Source organism: Rhinopithecus roxellana, chromosome 8, assembly GCF_007565055.1.
Source record: "Rhinopithecus roxellana isolate Shanxi Qingling chromosome 8, ASM756505v1, whole genome shotgun sequence".
Taxonomy (NCBI): Eukaryota; Metazoa; Chordata; class Mammalia; order Primates; family Cercopithecidae; genus Rhinopithecus; species Rhinopithecus roxellana.
The window spans coordinates 10,943,245-10,960,036 of NC_044556.1; the positions used below are offsets into that span (position 1 = coordinate 10,943,245).

General features: G+C 61.0%; 1 protein-coding gene across 2 annotated transcripts; it reads left to right on the plus strand.

Moving 5' to 3' along the window:
* Positions 1-479: 479 nt before the first annotated feature.
* BSG (basigin (Ok blood group)) lies at positions 480-14,531 on the plus strand. Of its 2 annotated transcripts, XM_030937044.1 has the most exons (9): positions 574-705; positions 9,280-9,627; positions 10,946-11,102; positions 11,853-11,935; positions 12,114-12,250; positions 12,356-12,632; positions 13,442-13,466; positions 13,649-13,716; positions 13,827-14,531. In XM_030937044.1, exons 1-8 carry the CDS (start codon positions 639-641, stop codon positions 13,710-13,712), a joined length of 1,158 nt encoding a protein of 385 aa, XP_030792904.1. In that variant the 5' UTR covers positions 574-638; the 3' UTR covers positions 13,713-13,716; positions 13,827-14,531. The 2 variants fall into 2 exon arrangements, with proteins under 2 accessions (XP_030792903.1, XP_030792904.1); XM_030937043.1 differs by lacking the exon at positions 9,280-9,627 and having other exon boundaries at positions 480-705.
* The last annotated feature ends 2,261 nt before the right edge of the window (positions 14,532-16,792 follow it).

A 16,792-nucleotide genomic window follows, 5' to 3' on the forward strand; every position in this document is an offset into this window, starting at 1 on the left:
CGTTTATACTGAGAAATTATTCATTTTCTGAGATCCAGAGTCGAGTGCCTTTTAAGTATTTTTATTTGGGGCGGAGGAGGTCGCTTCTCCTGCCTTATTAATCTGTTCACATAGATATATACATTTTTAAAGGCAGAGAGGTGGGTCTCGCCATGTTGCCGCGTGTGGTCTCGAGCTCCCAGGCTCAAGCGATCCTCCCGCCTGGGCCTCCCAGGCTCTGGGATTGCAGACGTGAGCCTCAGCGGCCGGCCCGTGTTTCACTCTGTTCAAATCTGGGTGATACACTTCGAACGAAGCTTCGACCCCGTTGGCCGCACCGCTCCGCGCTCATTCCAACTTTGAAAGCAGGAGGAAGAAACGCGCAGGTTCCAGCCGCGTCCCCGCAGGCCGCGCTCCCGTTTCCTGGCAACGCCGCGTCACGTGCGCCGCCGCCCGGCTTCCGTAGCGGGAGCCGGCCGGAGCCGGCGCGGGCGTGCGTGCGTGTGCGCGCATGCGCAGGCGGGGCGACCGGCGTGCCCCGCCCCCGCGATGACGCCGTGCGTGCGCGCGCCCGGTCCGCGCCCCCGCCGGTTTTTATAGCGGCCGCGGGCGGCGCCGGCGGCGGTTGGCGGCTGTGGGGCCTGCGAGGAGGAGACATCATGGCGGCTACGCTGTTCGTGCTGCTGGGTTTGGCGCTGCTGGGCGCCCACGGAGCCTCCGGGGCTGGTGAGGAGCGGACCGGTGGCGGGGGTGCGGTCCTGCAGGGGCCGGGAACGGAGGCCGCGGGCCGAGGCTGCGGTCCGGACCGGAAGCGACCGGGAGCGTGGGGCCTCGGCGGGGGGCCGCCTGGGGTGCGAAAGGCCGGCCCCGGGGGCTTCCCGCGCCAACGTGGAGCTTGGGGGTGAAGTCCCAGGGTTTGAGGGGGGCTGGGGGTCCCTCTCGGCGCTGCCTGCCAGGCTCTTCCCGCCCTGTGTGTGTGGGCGTGAAGCCCCCTGCTTGGGGGCGGGAGCCAGGGGGCCCTGGCCAGGCCGGTCTTGGTCGGGGGAGGTGGGCGTCCTGCTTTTCGGTGGCCTGGGGTTGGGGGTTCCCCGGCAGAGGTGGAGGCTCTCGCCTGATCCCTGGGTGAGGGCGTCTGCGAAGGCGGCTGGAGGTGGCCCGCCCGCCCGTCCCACCGGCCGCGAGCAGGGAGACCCAAAGCCTTTGGCCTGGAGTCAGGGGTCAGGGGCTGGGCTGGTGCCTGCCCAACCTGTCCTGCTGGGACTGGACTCCGCAGGTCCGGGGAAAACGGCCTGAGGGTGGAGCCTGGAGACGGGCCCACCTGCCTGCGCGTGTTAGGGTCAGAGACTCTACCCTGAGGGTCTCTGGGGCCCCTGCCAGGGCCCGTGCTGCCTGGAGCGATCATCTTGGCGCTCTCTTCTGGAAAAGGGGCTTTTGTCCTCCAGGCGCACACGGAGGCTGTGAGTGGGTTAACCCTCCGGATCGGGAAGGGATTACCGTTCTTCACGGGATTTAGCCCTGGCGTCTTGCCTCGGGTGTGCACCTGCCCCCGGGTGTTCTCCCAGACTCTTAAGCCCTCGCAGGCTCCCTCGAGGCGCCCTGCCTGGAAGGGAAGGCAGAATCTCCCTCGAGTGGCGCCAGCCTTCTCTCTGATTCTGCCTTGCTTCAGGACACAGAATGTGGTGGTCTCTGAACGCCCCTCCTCCTTTACAGGCGAGGAAACTGAGCCCTCTGGGGAGTCGAGGTTCCAAGGTCACAGTGAGGGGCCTTGGCCACCCCATTCAGCGCAGGAAATAGTGAGAAAGTCGTTTTTAGCAGACTCTGACCAGGCATTAGGTTTCCAGTGCTGTCTTAGGAGGGGCCGTGTGGGGGTGGGCAGACATGGTTTGGAGAGTGCGTTTGGGAAATGGATTGAGGGGTGTTTTTCTGGGAAAAAAGCATGACAGCCTTTCTTGCTTGATAGAAAATTTCTTCCTTTATGGAGACCCCCATTTGGTTCTGGGTTAAAGGTTTATAGTGAGGCTGGGTGTGGTGGCCCACACCTGTAAAGTAATCCCAGCACTTTGGGAGGCTGAGGTGGGTGGATCACCTGAGGTCAGGAGTTCAAGACCAGCCTGGCCAACATCGTGACATCCCATCTCTACTAAAAACACAAAAATTAGCTGGGCGGGGTGGCGCACGCCTGTAATCCCAGCCACTCGGGAAGCTGAGGCAAGATAATCACTTGAACCCAGGAGGTGAAGGTTGCAGTGAGCTGATATTGGGCCACTGCACTCCAGCCTGGGTAACAGAGGGAGACTACTGTGTCTTAAAAAAAAAAAAAAGAGGCCGGGCGCGGTGTCTCACGCCTGTAATCCTGGCACTTTGGGAGGCCGAGGCAGGCGGATCACGAGGTCAGGAGATCGCGACCCTCCTGGCTAACACGGTGAAACCCCGCCTCTACTAAAAATACAAAAAATTAACTGGGCGCGGTGGCGGGCGCCTGTAGTCCCACCTTCTAGGGAGGCTGAGGCAGGAAAATGGCGTGAACCCGGGAGGCGGAGCTTGCAGTGAGCCGAGATGGCGCCACTGCACTCCAGCCTGGGCGACAGAGCGAGACTCCGTCTCAGACAAAAAAAAATTATAGTGACCGATGTGTTGGGAACAAGGTGTAGAGCCGGAGGGTCTGGGCTCCTGAAGGGTCAAGAGCAAGGGCTTGGAGCCTCTCTCCTGGGCACTGAGCCATAGGGGGCCTTGGGCAGAGGCTGGGGAGGGAGCTCCTTCTTCCAGAGGCTTTGCCAGCTAACTCCTGACCCACGTCTGAGATTTCGTCTTCCTGGTAACCAAAGTGGCCCTTTATCGAATGTCTCCTGGGCAAGGACCTGGCCCCAGCACTGCGACCAGCTCTCTGGGGAGACACAGATAGGAGCCCACGGGCGAGGTGAATACGTAAGATAAGCCACCGCCTCAGCTCTGTGGAAACAGCCTCCGTGCTGGGAGCCAGCCAGGCTTGACGGGGTTTCAAGCACAGCACAAGGTTCCCACACTGAGCTAATTTGGACAGCCAAGTGGGTAAAGACCTTTGGTCCATCCCTGCCGGGTAGTGTGGGTCACGGTTTTGTTCCTCTTGTGCAGGAGACTGAGAAGGGTTTCTCCTCAGCGGAAAGCTTAGCCCAGGGCTTACTGACCAGAGCTGCATGCAGCCTGGGAAGCAGGTGGAGTCTGCAGTGCTGGCAGCGCTGCTGTGCAGCCGTGTGTGCGTGCATGTGTGTGTGGTGAGAAGTAGGTCTGTGTGTGGGTCTGTGTGTGTGTGTGTGGTGAGAAGTAGGTCTGTGTGTGGGTCTGTGTGTGTGTGTGTGGTGAGAAGTGGGTCTTTGTGTGTGTGTGTGGTGAGAAGTGGGTCTGTGTGTGTGTGGTGAGAAGTGGGTCTGTGTGTGTGTGGTGAGAAGTGGGTCTGTGTGTGTGTGGTGAGAAGTGGGTCTGTGTGTGTGTGGTGAGAAGTGGGTCTGTGTGTGTGTGGTGAGAAGTGGGTCTGTGTGTGTGTGGTGAGAAGTGGGTCTGTGTGTGTGTGTGTGGTGAGAAGTGGGTCTGTGTGTGTGTGTGGTGAGAAGTGGGTCTGTGTGTGTGTGTGTGGTGAGAAGTGGGTCTGTGTGTGTGTGTGTGGTGAGAAGTGGGTCTGTGTGTGTGTGGTGAGAAGTGGGTCTGTGTGTGTGTGTGTGAGAAGTGGGTCTGTGTGTGTGTGTGGTGAGAAGTGGGTCTGTGTGTGTGTGTGGTGAGAAGTGGGGTCTGTGTGTGTGTGTGGTGAGAAGTGGGTCTGTGTGTGTGTGTGGTGCAGAAGTGGGTCTGTTGTGTGTGTGGTGAGAAGTGGGTCTGTGTGTGTGTGTGGTGAGAAGTGGGTCTGTGTGTGTGTGGTGAGAAGTGGGTCTGTGTGTGTGGTGGTGAGAAGTGGGTCTGTGTGGTGTGTGGTGAGAAGTGGGTCTGTGTGTGTGTGTGGGTGAGAAGTGGTCTGTGTGGTGTGGTGGTGAGAAGTGGGTCCTGTGTGTGTGTGTGGTGAGAAGTGGGTCTGTGTGTGTGTGTGGTGAGAAGTGGGTCTGTGTGTGTGTGTGGTGAGAAGTGGGTCTGTGTGTGTGTGTGGTGAGAAGTGGTCTGTGTGTGTGTGTGGTGGAAGTGGGTCTGTGTGGTGTGTGTGGTGAGAAGTGGGTCTGTGTGTGTGTGTGTGGAGAATGTGGGTCTGTTGTGGTAGTGTGTGAGAAGTGGGGTCTGTGTGTGTGTGTGTAGAAGTGGGTCTGTGTGTGTGTGTGGTGAGAAGTGGGTCTGTGTGTGGTGTGGTGAGAAGTGGGTCTGTGTGTGTGGTGAGAAGTGGGTCTGTGTGTGTGTGGTGAGAAGTGGGTCTGTGTGTGTGTGTGGTGAGAAGTGGGTCTGTGTGTGTGTGGTGAGAAGTGGGTCTGTTGTGTGTGTGGTGAGAAGTGGGTCTGTGTGTGTGTGTGGTGAGAAGTGGGTCTGTGTGTGTGTGGTGGAAGTGGGTCTGTGTGTGTGTGTGGTGAGAAGTGGGTCTGTGTGTGTGTGGTGTGGGTGGGTGGGTTGTGTGTGGTGAGAAGTGGGTCTGTGTGTGTGTGTGGTGAGAAGTGGGTCTGTGTGTGTGTGGTGAGAGTGGGTCTGTGTGTGTGTGTGTGGTGAGGGGGTCTGTGTGTGTGTGTGGTGAGTGGGTGTGTGTGTGTGTGTGGTGAGAAGTGGGTCTGTGTGTGTGTGTGGTGAGAAGTGGGTCTGTGTGGTGTGTGGTGAGAAGTGGGTCTGTGTGTGTGTGTGGTGAGAAGTGGGTCTGTGTGTGTGTGGTGAGAAGTGGGTCTGTGTGTGTGTGTGGGGAAGTGGGTCTGTGTGTGTGTGGTGAGAAGTGGGTCTGTGTGTGTGTGTGGTGAGAAGTGGGTCTGTGTGTGTGTGGTGAGAAGTGGGTCTGTGTGTGTGTGTGGTGAGAAGTGGGTCTGTGTGTGTGTGTGGTGAGAAGTGGGTCTGTGTGTGTGTGGTGAGAAGTGGGTCTGTGTGTGTGTGTGGTGAGAAGTGGGTCTGTGTGTGTGTGTGGTGAGAAGTGGGTCTGTGTGTGTGTGGTGAGAAGTGGGTCTGTGTGTGTGTGTGGTGAGAAGTGGGTCTGTGTGTGTGTGTGGTGAGAAGTGGGTCTGTGTGTGTGTGTGTGTGGTGAGGTGGGTCTGTGTGTGTGTGGTGAGTGGGTCTGTGTGTGTGTGTGGTGAGAAGTGGGTCTGTGTGTGTGTGTGGTGAGAAGTGGGTCTGTGTGTGTGTGTGTGGTGGTGGGTCTGTGTGTGTGTGGTGAGAAGTGGGTCTGTGTGTGTGTGTGGTGAGAAGTGGGTCTGTGTGTGTGTGTGTGGTGAGAAGTGGGTCTGTGTGTGTGTGGTGAGAAGGTGGGTCTGTGTGTGTGTGTGGTGAGAAGTGGGTCTGTGTGTGTGTGTGGTGAGAAGTGGGTCTGTGTGTGTGTGTGAGAAGTGGGTCTGTGTGTGGTGTGTGGTGAGAAGTGGGTCTGTGTGTGTGTGGTGAGAAGTGGGTCTGTGTGTGTGTGTGGTGAGAAGTGGGTCTGTGTGTGTGTGTGGTGAGAAGTGGGTCTGGTGGGTGTGTGGTGGTGGGTCTGTGTGTGTGTGGTGAGTGGGTCTGTGTGTGTGTGTGGTGAGAAGTGGGTCTGTGTGTGTGTGTGGTGAGAAGTGGTCTGTGTGTGTGTGTGTGGTGAGAAGTGGGTCTGTGTGTGTGTGGTGGAAGTGGGTCTGTGTGTGTGTGGTGAGAAGTGGGTCTGTGTGTGTGTGGTGAGGTGGGTCTGTGTGTGTGTGTGTGGTGAGAGTGGGTCTGTGTGTGTGTGTGGTGAGTGGGTCTGTGTGTGTGGTGAGAAGTGGGTCTGTGTGTGTGTGGTGAGAATGTGGTCTGTGTGTGTGGTGTGAGTGGGTCTGTGTGTGTGTGTGGTGAGAAGTGGGTCTGTGTGTGTGTTGGTGAGAAGTGGGTCTGTGTGTGTGTGTGGTGAGAAGTGGGTCTGTGTGTGTGTGGGGAGTGGGTCTGTGTGTGTGTGTGGTGAGAAGTGGGTCTGTGTGTGTGTGTGGTGAGAAGTGGGTCTGTGTGTGTGTGGTGAGAAGTGGGTCTGTGTGTGTGTGGTGAGAAGTGGGTCTGTGTGTGTGTGTGGTGAGAAGTGGGTCTGTGTGTGTTGTGGTGAGAAGTGGGTCTGTGTGTGTGTGTGGTGAGAAGTGGGTCTGTGTGTGTGTGTGGTGAGAAGTGGGTCTGTGTGTGTGTGTGGTGAGAAGTGGGTCTGTGTGTGTGTGTGGTGAGAAGTGGGTCTGTGTGTGTGTGTGTGTGGTGAGAAGTGGGTCTGTGTGTGTGTGTGGTGAGAAGTGGGTCTGTGTGTGTGTGTGGTGGGAAGTGGGTCTGTGTGTGTGTGTGGTGAGAAGTGGGTCTGTGTGTGTGTGGTGAGAAGTGGGTCTGTGTGTGGTGTGGTGGTGATGGGTCTGTGTGTGTGTGGTGAGAAGTGGGTCTGTGTGTGTGTGTGGTGGAAGTGGGTCTGTGTGTGTGTGTGGTGGGTGGTGTGTGTGTTGTGTGGGTGTTGTGTGTGTGGTGAGAAGTGGGTCTGTGTGTGTGTGTGGTGAGTGGGTCTGTGTGTGTGTGGTGAGAAGTGGGTCTGTGTGTGTGTGTGGTGAGAAGTGGGTCTGTGTGTGTGTGTGTGGGGTGGGTCTGTGTGTGTGTGGTGAGAAGTGGGTCTGTGTGTGTGTGTGGTGAGAAGTGGGTCCATGTCTGTGGAGCATGTTTGTGCTTTTAACCCCAATTTTGCTGGGGACTGACTTGTGAAGACCAGAAGGTTTGGGCACGCAGCCTTGTCCTGTGTGGGGTGGACACTGCTGTTTGCTCTGTGAATTCGGGACTCTGTTTGCCTCTCCTGAAACTTGCTTCGGGGGCGTCTGTGGGTTGGTGGGGCATGGCTGGGTGTGGCGAGTGGGCTTGTCAGGGACGGGAGGGCCTGGGTGTGCTAGCTGGGTCCCGAGGGCGGAGGGCTTCATCCCTGAGCTTCAGATGAGGAGCGGGAGTGCCTGGCTGCGGCTGGTGGGGGCGGGTAGGGGAGGTGCCTGAGGCCGCTTCCCAGAGCTGTTTTCACTGGCTCCTGTGTGAGCACTGCAGTGGGTGGGGAGGAGGGCGGGTGGGGGTGGGTGGGGGCGGGCAGCCTTATCCTGCAGGGCTGCTTGTGTACAAGTACCACGCGGCCTGCCTGGCCCTGAGCCCTGGCCTGGCTGCCGAGTGGGCAAGGAGGCACTGGCTGTTTTTAGATGAAGGTGACTTTACTTGAGAACATGGGTTGCAGCTCATATGGCCAGAATCGAATTCTAACCTTTCTGGGGCTGTGGCTGAGTGTCAGGCGCTGCCCGTCCTCCTGGTGCTCATGGGTGGAGGCTCCTGGTGCGGCCAGCGAGATGGGGTCGCTGGTGGGGTGGGGGGCTCTCATTGCCCCCGAGGAGCCTCTTCCAGACAGCCCAGCCCAGTGACATTTCAGTACAGACACAAACGCCATCAGCATCTGGAGGGGCCACACGGTCGTTCTGTCCAAAGCCTTTTGGTCCCTTTGGGAGGGACGCCGCCCGCTGGGAAGGTGGCGGACCCAGCGGTAGCACTGTGACCGGTGCAGATGGTCCCTGGGAGCCCGGGACTCCCGGGAAGGTGGGTGGGGCCCCCGCCTGGTCCTCCTCTGCCCTGTGTGCCCTGCCCTGCCTGGCGGTGGGCTGTGGTGACTCAGGGGCCAGCCCTCTCCTAGCAGCCCTGGGTGAGGAGGATGTGGAGCACAGCCCTGTAGGGCTGAGGATGAGGGGGGCTGCTGCAGGGCAGGAAGGAGCTTGCCAGCTGGGCCGCCTCTGGCTGTGCTTCCTGCCCTGACTCACCTCGCCCAGCTCTGCATGTAGCTGCTGGTTTTGCAGTCTGGGAAATCTTAACTCCCAAGAAATGTAGGTTACCAGGAGGAGATCCCTGTGAAAATGGCACTGCCAGCCAGGCGCGGTGGCTCACGCCTGTAATCCCAGCACTTTGGGAGGCCCAGGAGGGTGGATCACGAGGTCAGGAATTCAATACCAGCCTGGCCAAGATGGTGAAACCCTGTCTCTACTAAAAATACAAAACGTTAGTTGAGTGCGGTGGCAGGCGCCTGTAATCCCAGCTACTCAGGAGTCGGGAGGCTGAGGCAGGAGAATTGCTTGAACCCAAGAGTCAGAGGTTGTGGTGAGCTGAGATTGTGCCACTGCACTCCAGCCTGGCACTCTCACTCTCCAGTGAGAGTGTCAAAAAAAGAAAAAGAAAAAAAGAAGGAAAAGAAAATGGCACCGCCAGAACTTGTTAACTGCGCCTGCCTGGAGTTCACCTCAGGTGGTGAGGTGTGAACATCTGTCCCTGTGGCATTGGGGCTGTGACCTGTGCACTGCCACGCGGCCTCGGGCCCGTGAGCCTGCGTGTACACGTGTACGTGTTGGGGCATGTGTGTCCTTATATACGTGTGTGTTGTGACGGTGCCTGGGGAGCCTGACCTCAGAGGGTGCCGTGGGGAGGGGCTGCAAGGTCCTGGGGCGAGGAGGCACTCCCCATGCTTCCCCCCTGGGCTGGGCTGGGCTGTTCCTGGCAGGCGGGTGCCGGGCACAGTGTGAGGGTCTGTGTGGATTCCCTTGTGCTCCTTTGCGGCTCTGGGGGCCTTCCCTTGCATTTCGCAGGAAGGGGTGGCGGGTGGCCAGAGGTGAGGGGCCCTGAGGCCCTGCCTGTCTCCCAGCTTCCCAAAGCCCCGTCTCTCTGGGTCACCGCCCTCAGAGATTGCGGAGGACACCAGCGTTCCACCCACGGGCCATCCTAAAGGAGCCGGGCTGGGGCTCCTGGACAGAGGCCGCCTGCCCCTTTGGCTTTGGGGTTTGTTTTTCTCAGCAGCTCACCAGGTCTCTGGGGTGGGGCTTTCGGGCAGAAGGCAGAGGACGCAGCCCTTGGGAGCTGAGCTCTGGACAGCCCTCGGGGCTCAGGAGTCCTGGCTGTTCTGCACAGTTTCATGTGTTTTGTGTTTTGAGACCGTGTGTGGTCCCACAGTTGTGCCCTCAGAAGCCGCCATGGCTGCCATGAGGTAGGAGTGGACTGGACGGCCACAGTGGCCCCCCCAGTCTTTCCCGTGCCATGCTCTTTCCAGCCGGGCCCCATCACTCCCGCACACGCTGAAAGGAAGTGGCTTCCCCACCCGTCCTGGCCGGGAGTCCTGTGGCAAGGCCTTTCCCAGGGGCTGCCCTCCCAAGTCCCCCGGGCACTAACAAGGCCCCCGCGCTCTCCCTGCAGCCGGCTTCGTCCAGGCGCCGCTGTCCCAGCAGAGGTGGGTGGGGGGTAGTGTGGAACTGCACTGCGAGGCCGTGGGCAACCCGGTGCCCGAGATCCAGTGGTGGTTTGAAGGGCACGGTCCCAACGACACCTGCTCCCAGCTCTGGGACGGCGCCCGGCTGGACCGCATCCACATCCACGCCACCTACCACCAGCACGCGGCCAGCACCATCTCCATCGACACGCTTGCAGAGGAGGACACGGGCACCTATGAGTGCCGGGCCAGCAACGACCCGGACCGCAACCACCTGACCCGGGCGCCCAGGGTCAAGTGGGTCCGCGCCCAGGCAGTCGTGCTAGTCCTGGAACGTGAGTGGCGGGCACCTCCCTTCCCGCCTCCTTCATTTTCCCTCCTGTGCCGCTCACCTCCTGGCTCCTGCTCCGTAGAACCCAGACGCCTCCTCCCCTCTCCGTCCCGCTGTGCCCCATCGGGCCCACCACCTGGACAGAGGGGCCTGGACCTGAAGAGGGTGGGCTCACCGCTTGACCACCAGTGCTGGGCAGCCTGACTTGGGGAGGGCAGGGCTCTGCCCTCCAGCAGGTGGGTCCTCGTCCTCCCCTCGACCCTCCTCGTGCCGTCCGTTCCGCCGTTCCTTTCTGTTCCCCTGGGCGCCTGCCCAGCTCCCTCCCTGAGCGTCCGTACTGCAAGCCTGAGGGGCCTCCAAGCTCAGCCCAGGCTTGCAGGTCTCAGAACCTTCTGTGTCCTTCACAGCGTCTCGTTCTAAGGGATTTTTCACATTTCAATTCCTAGTGGGAATATTGTAAACTGACCAAGAACAAAGAGATTTGCTTGGTTGGGGATTGGCAGAAGAACTGGGGTGCTCCCAGCACTGCTGGAGTGCTGTCAGCCTGGGGTTGGGGGGTGTGGAGCCACCTGGGTGCCTCCTAGAGAAAGGCATGGGAGCCTTGGCCAGGGGGTGCTGTGGCTATTTTTTTTTTTTTTCCTGGGGACAGATTCTTGCTCTGTTGCCCAGGTGGAGTGCAGTGGCACGATATCGGCTCAGTGCAACCTCCACCTCCTGGGTTCAAGTGATTCTCCTGCTTCAGCCTCCCAAGTAGCTGTGATTACAGGCACGAGCCAACACACCCGGCTAATTTTTTTGTACTTTTAGTAGAGACGGGGTTTCAGCATGTTGGCCAGGCTAGTCTTAAACTCCCGACCTTGTGATCCACCCACCTCAGCCTCCCAAGTGCTGGGCTGGGATTACAGGCGTGAGCCACCGCGTTGGCAGGCCTGCTCCAAGGGCCCAATGCCCTGGTCGTGGCTCAGGGACGTGAGTGGTGCCTTGTCTATCCCCACAGCTCGGTCCCAGCCTCATGTGTCTCCGGGCAGGAACATCACCAGGCGGGGCCACTCGGTTGCCAGTGCCTTAGCCCAGGGCCCGCCAGCTGCCGGCGAAGGGCGCCTTCCCGAAGGGGCCTCCTCAGCAGGCGCTTGTGGCTCTTCTCTTCCCGGAGGCGCAACCAGAAGTGCCCCTTGGGCCTCCCGTCTTCGGGGTGTCAGGGCCACGGTGTTCTCGGGAGTGAAAACAAGCCCTTCCCGGGAGGAGCCACAGGTTCCTGGGGGTCAGGCAGGCAGGCAGCCACGCCCTCCACTCTGCTGACTGTGTCTCGCCGGGCCTTCCAGCCGGCACAGTCTTCACTTCCATAGAAAACATTGGCTCAAAGACACTTCTCACCTGCTCCTTGAACGACAGCTCCACAGAGGTCTCCGGGCACCGCTGGCTGAAAGGGGGCACAGTGCTGAAGGAGGACATGCTGCCCAGCCAGAAAACGGACTTCGAGTGAGTGCCGGACTGCGGAACGCCACCACGTGCCCCTTCTCACAGCTCTCTTGCCACGAGCGGCCTGTGGTCCGTGAGAACAAAAGACTGGTTGCCAGGCTCGATCCAGGCGGAAGTTAGGGACCAGCTCTGCTCGGACCCCCAGAGGGAAACCCCCGGGAGGGGTCTGAGGGCGCCCTTGGGAGCCAGGTGGCTCCAGTAGCCCTGACAGGTGTCCCTGTTGCTCCCTTGCCAGGTCTTGGGCACAAAAGGGCGCCACACTGCCAGGTCCCGGGCACAAGAGGGCACCACACTGCCAGGTCCCGGGCACACTTGCAGGCCTCCCGGGCTCTGTGCTCCTGACACAAGAGGGCACCACACTGAGGCCTGCCCTGCTCAGCCCCCAGACGCTGTCATGGCCAGAGCCTTGTCATCATTGGAGTTGGGACGGCCCTGGGAACACAGAGCCTTTTGTTTTCAGGCTCACTGGGAAGACAGTCACAGGGTGTGGGGTGCAGAGCAGGGACCAGAGGTGTTGGGTTTGTCGTCAGGGAGAGGGGTCCTGTTTGCTGGTTCTCTCACCGGGGGGGCTTGCCAGCCTGGCTCTGTCCCTGGGGCCATACGGGGACACCAGGAGTTTTGTTGAGGTTCAGACTTGACTGGGACAGTTTGACTTTTCCACTGTGCCGTGGTTGGGCCCCTGGAGAGCCCTGAGTCCTGGGAGGCGTCCTGCAGAGCCGGGCCTGGCTCACCCGCCTGCTGTGGTTGCAGGGTGGACTCAGACGACCGCTGGGGAGAGTACTCCTGCGTCTTCCTCCCCGAGCCCACGGGCAGGGCCGACATCCAGCTCCACGGTGAGTCCTGCAGCCAGGGGTACCGGGCGCCACCGACTGTCGGGAGAAGCTGTTGGCCTGAAGCGCCCGGCACATCCCAGAGCCCTGGCCCCCTGCTCCCTGGAGGGGAACAGGCCCTCATGCTGCGGGGGAGCCCTGCGGTTCCAGGCTCCTCTCTCTCTCTTCACCCTCCTGTCAGGCCCCCCCAGAGTGAAGGCTGTGAAGTCGTCAGAACACATCAGCGAGGGGGAGACGGCCGTGCTGGCCTGCAAGTCAGAGTCCCTGCCGCCCGTCACCGACTGGGTCTGGTACAAGATAACTGACTCTGGGGACCAGGTGAGAAGCCAGGGAGGCCGGGGGTCCCGGGCCCAGCCCTCAGGACCGGGTGAGGGGCCTAGGCCCGGGGGTCCTGGGCTGAGCCCTTGTCCTTGGTCCCCCTAGGTCATCGTCAACGGCTCCCAGAGCAGGTTCTTTGTGAGTTCCTCGCAGGGCCGGTCGGAGCTACACATCGAGAACTTGAACATGGAGGCCGACCCCGGCAAGTACGGGTGCAACGGCACCAGCTCCGAGGGCACCGACCAGGCCGTGGTCACCCTCCGCGTGCGCAGCCACCTGGCCGCCCTCTGGCCCTTCCTGGGCATCGTGGCTGAGGTGCTGGTGCTGGTCACCATCATCTTCATCTATGAGAAGCGCCGGAAGCCCGAGGACGTCCTGGATGGTGAGCCGCCTGCCTCCTGCCCACACGCCAGGCTCCGGGGTGCTCCGGGGCCACTCCTGGTCAGTCCCTGCCAGCCCCACCGCTGACCCAGAGCTCGGAACCGAGGAGCCCCGGGCAGGGAGATGATAGGACCCTGAAAGGCAGTGTGGGCTGGAGCGTCCAGTCCGTCCCTGGGCAGCCGCCACTCAGTGGGCAGCGGGACCCCAGGAGGAGGAAGAGGCGGCAGCTTCACCCCACAGCCTCACCCGACCCTTACCTCCCCCTCACTTGGCTGCAAGCCAGTGTCCTCCGTGGTAAGCTGGCCCTTGCTGCTCCGCCCAACCTCGTGGCAGCTGCGAAGAGCCCAAGGCCATGGCATCAGGGAGTCCTGGCCTCTGCATGATCGGGCTCAGGAACCTGAGGTCAGCCATGCTCGGCTCTGGCAGCGCCTGCGGCTCTTCTGCCCCTCGGGCTGCGTGTTCTGGGGCGAGGCCTGTGTGGGCCTGTGGTGGCGGCTCTTGGAAAGCACTGTGGGGCAGGAGTGAGGCTCATGAGGCCGTGGGGACAGCTCACTGTTGGGGGGGACAGCTTGCCGTCGGGGGGACAGCTCGCCGTGGGGAGCACACCTGCAGGTGGGGAGGGCTGGTTTTCCCCGCACCATTCGGCCGCAGAAGATGCACACAGCCGGGGCAGTGCGCTGCCCTGTGCCACCTGGAGGTCACTGAGGGCAGGGCCAGCAGCACAGATGTCCCTGCTCGGTGGCCTGAGTGGGACCAGCGCTGACAGGCTGTTCTCTTGTCCTCTCTTTCATGGTGGCGGTCCTCCTTCAGATGACGACGCGGGCTCTGCTCCCCTGTAAGTCCCAGCTGTGGGGTTCGGGGTCCCAAGGAGCTGCCTGCTGCCCCAGGCCTTTAAAACACAAAGGCAGAGCCCCCCAGCTTCAGTATTCTGGGGTCCTGGGGGCTGGGGTGGGCAGGGGTGAGTTGGAGAGAGTGACTTGTCGGGGTCACCCTCTCACCCCGCCCCTCATGCCCCAGGAAGAGCACCGGGCAGCACCTGAATGACAAAGGCAAGAAAGTCCGACAGAGGAACTCCTCCTAGCCAGGTGCGGCAGGCGGGCGGGAGCTCCTCCTCAGCCGGGGCTGTGGGCTCTTGGGTCCCGCCTGTGGGCCGCTGGGAGGTGCATCCAGTCTGAGCGCCCCTCCCTGTCCCCAGGTGGCCTGAGGACGCTCCCTGCCCCCGCGTCTGCGTCGCCGCTGGAGTCCACTCCCAGTGCTTGCAAGATTCCAAGTTCTCGCCTCTTAAAGAAAACCCACCCCATAGATTCCCATCATACGCTTTCTTCTTTTTTAAAAAAGTAGGGTTTTCTTTCTACATTCAGGATTCTGTTCCTTAGGGTTTTTCCTTTGTGAGTATTTCTCGAGAGCCCAGGAGCTGCTGTGCTGCGGCCCGCCTGTGGCTTTCCGCCTCTGGGTCTGAGTCATGGCGGGTGGGCGGCGCAGCCTTCTCCACTGGCTGCGGAAGGTCACAGGTCACATGAGGGGCCCTGCGTCCTGCCTGTCTAAAGCCAATGCTGTCTGGTTGCGCCATTTTTGCGCTTTTATGTTTAATTTTGTGAAGGCCACAGGTCTGTGTTTGACTCAGCCTCAGGGACGACTCCGACCTCTTGGCCACAGAGGACTTACCTGCCCACACTGAGGGCAACCCCGTCACGGCCTCAAGTCACCCCCAAGCCCCTTCCTTGCCTGTGCATCCGGGGCAGCTCTTGAGAGGGTTTGCTGGGGAACTGGTGCCGTGGCTGGGACTCCAGAACTGTGGAAGCCGCTCCCCAGCTCACCCCTCGAGGACAGCACCAGGACTCAGTGGGAACCCCTGTCCCACCCACCGCCACAATAAAGATCGCCCCCACCCCCACCCTCACCCTCTCCTGGCTCCTGTCTGTGCCTGACGGGGTGGGGTCGCCCGAGAGGACGTTCACCCTGGGCTCTGGTGACCGCAGCAGGGGTGGGTCCGGTGCCGGGACTTCACGTGTGAGGACGGGTCTGCTGAGACCCCAGTGGGTGTTGGGGGCCTGGGGGCATGGGCTGGACAGGGTCTGAAGCTGTCAGCTGGACTGGGAACTTGGAAGGCAGCTGGGACCGACCCCGTGCCTCAGAGCCACACAGAAGAGGGTTGGCACTGACCTGAGTCTTCTCTGAGCCTGTTATTCCTCTCGGCGTGGTTTGGGCCTGACAAAGGCTGAGGCTTTCTGCTGCCTGCCCCACAGCTGCCCGCACTGACCCTTCTGGGCGGGCTGCTTGGGCAAGGTTCAGGCGTGGTCCTGGCAGCTCCTGGAGAGCAGGTGTGTGAAGCTGGTTCCTGGAGGCTGAGGGATGCCCAGCCCCTGTCCGCCCAGCACATGGAACAGACGTGGTTGCAGGGCTGGAGAACTTGGGGGACCAGGAGCTTAGAGCGTGGAGGTTGCAAGGCACAGGGCTAGTGACTGGGTGTGGAGGGAGGTTTGCAGCTGTTGTCAGCCCTGTAGGCCGAGCGTGGCACTGCGCCTTCTGCTGGTCTGAGCGGGGGTCTCAGGGTGGAGGTTAGCCGAAGAGGCCAGGTAGGGGCCTAGGGAGCCTGGGTGGGTTCCCAGAGAAGCCAGGAATTGGATGGGAAGGCAGTGTGTTTCCATGTTGGGGAAATCCAGCGTTTAATGCCACAGAAGCCAAGAAACGTGACCCACGGCCTCACCTCACAGCTACGCAAAGCGGGCGTTGCCTACACACGGGCCCAGGCGGGAGCCCCTCCCGGCGCTGATCCTGTGGGCCAGCGGGGGACTGCGGAGCCCACATCCGGAGCTGCCCTCGGCCTGGCACCGCACAGCTGAGGCCGGCTCAGGGTCCCTGGCAGTGACTGCCCTGCCAGTTCCACAGCTGGGCCTTCCCCGCCGCTACCACCAGGCGGCGCCACATGCCCGTCGGGAGGGCGGCAGGTCCTGGAGCCCCTCTGCCCGGGCAACCTGGCGCCCCTCCTGGGTTGAGACCACGGAGTCCCAGGCATCACCTGCTGAGTGTATGCTCAGTGACCCGCAAATAGGGATGCCCGTTCTGCTTTCATCGATTAGGCGCCTGTGGGATACCTGGAGCTGGAGGTTGCGCGTGGACAACAGGCGGAAGGGTCCAGTGGAATGGAGACTGCCAACAGGATGATGGGAAGGGGCGCGTTGGGGGGCATCGCCAGGCACGCGGCCCAGGTGGACCCCTGACTCGGGTCTCCCCCCCCCCCAACCTCCCTGCCTGGGCTCTGTCCATCTTTCTGCCGCACCCCCAGCCCCAGGCGTGGGCCCACAGTGCCTGTGGACACCTCATGCTCTGTACCGAGTGGGAAGTGTGAGAGTTGCAGGTCAGGCCAGCCTTGGGAGATGGACGGGTTTCCCGGGGTGGCGACCGGCAGGTAGGGGGCCTGGGTCCCTGCAGGGTCATCCACCCGAGAAAGCAGCCACTCACCCATAGGCGCATCCTTCGTCTTTTTTCTTTGCACACAGAAATACAAACCTGATTCGCAAAAGTATAACCGCTCAGCATGTAGCTTTGTGCAGCTGCCCTCAGTATTTGGTGTCCATGTTCGACAGGCATCCAGTGAGCACTGGGGTGTGCAGAGGATGGGGCTTGCGTGTGTGGCTGAGACTGGGATGCCACCCCCTTTCCTAAGCCTCTGTTTCCTCAGCTGTAAGCTGGGACCACAGGCGACACGCACCACTCCGCCTGGCTCACTGAGTATTTATTGAGTCAAACTGCAGATTTTCCAGGCGGGCTCAGTGCCTGCCCTGGCCTGATTTTGTCTTCCTGGTCTTAAACTGCTTTTCACTCCAAACCCCCCAAATTGTATACGCTTTCAGGGCCTCCGACCTGGACCTGTCCTGACCAAGTGGGAAATGTAGGTCCAAGGTTGGTAAATCTGGTAAACAATGCTGAGAGAGGCCACAGGGGGCGGGGAGGTGGGGAAGACCCTGGGGAGGGAACAGCAGGGTCTGGGGGTCCGGGGCCCAGTGACCCAGGCACACAAAGGCCAGACGTGGGCAGAGGAGTACAAGCTGCAGGAGGGATCAGGGCTTTCTGCCAAAGGCACTGGGAGCCGTGGGTGGTTGTAGGCCACAGACCAGTATGACTGAGGAGGCAGGCCCTGGGTCTCCATGCTCCCTACAC

Excerpts from the sequence above, each read along its gene's own strand:
- BSG (XM_030937044.1), top strand. The coding sequence starts at position 639 with ATGGCGGCTACGCTGTTCGTGCTGCTGGGTTTGGCGCTGCTGGGCGCC. Across the intron at positions 9,628-10,945 it reads AGTCGTGCTAGTCCTGGAAC|CCGGCACAGTCTTCACTTCC; the intron begins GTGAGTGGCGGG and ends CGGGCCTTCCAG. Across the intron at positions 12,633-13,441 it reads GCCCGAGGACGTCCTGGATG|ATGACGACGCGGGCTCTGCT; the intron begins GTGAGCCGCCTG and ends GTCCTCCTTCAG.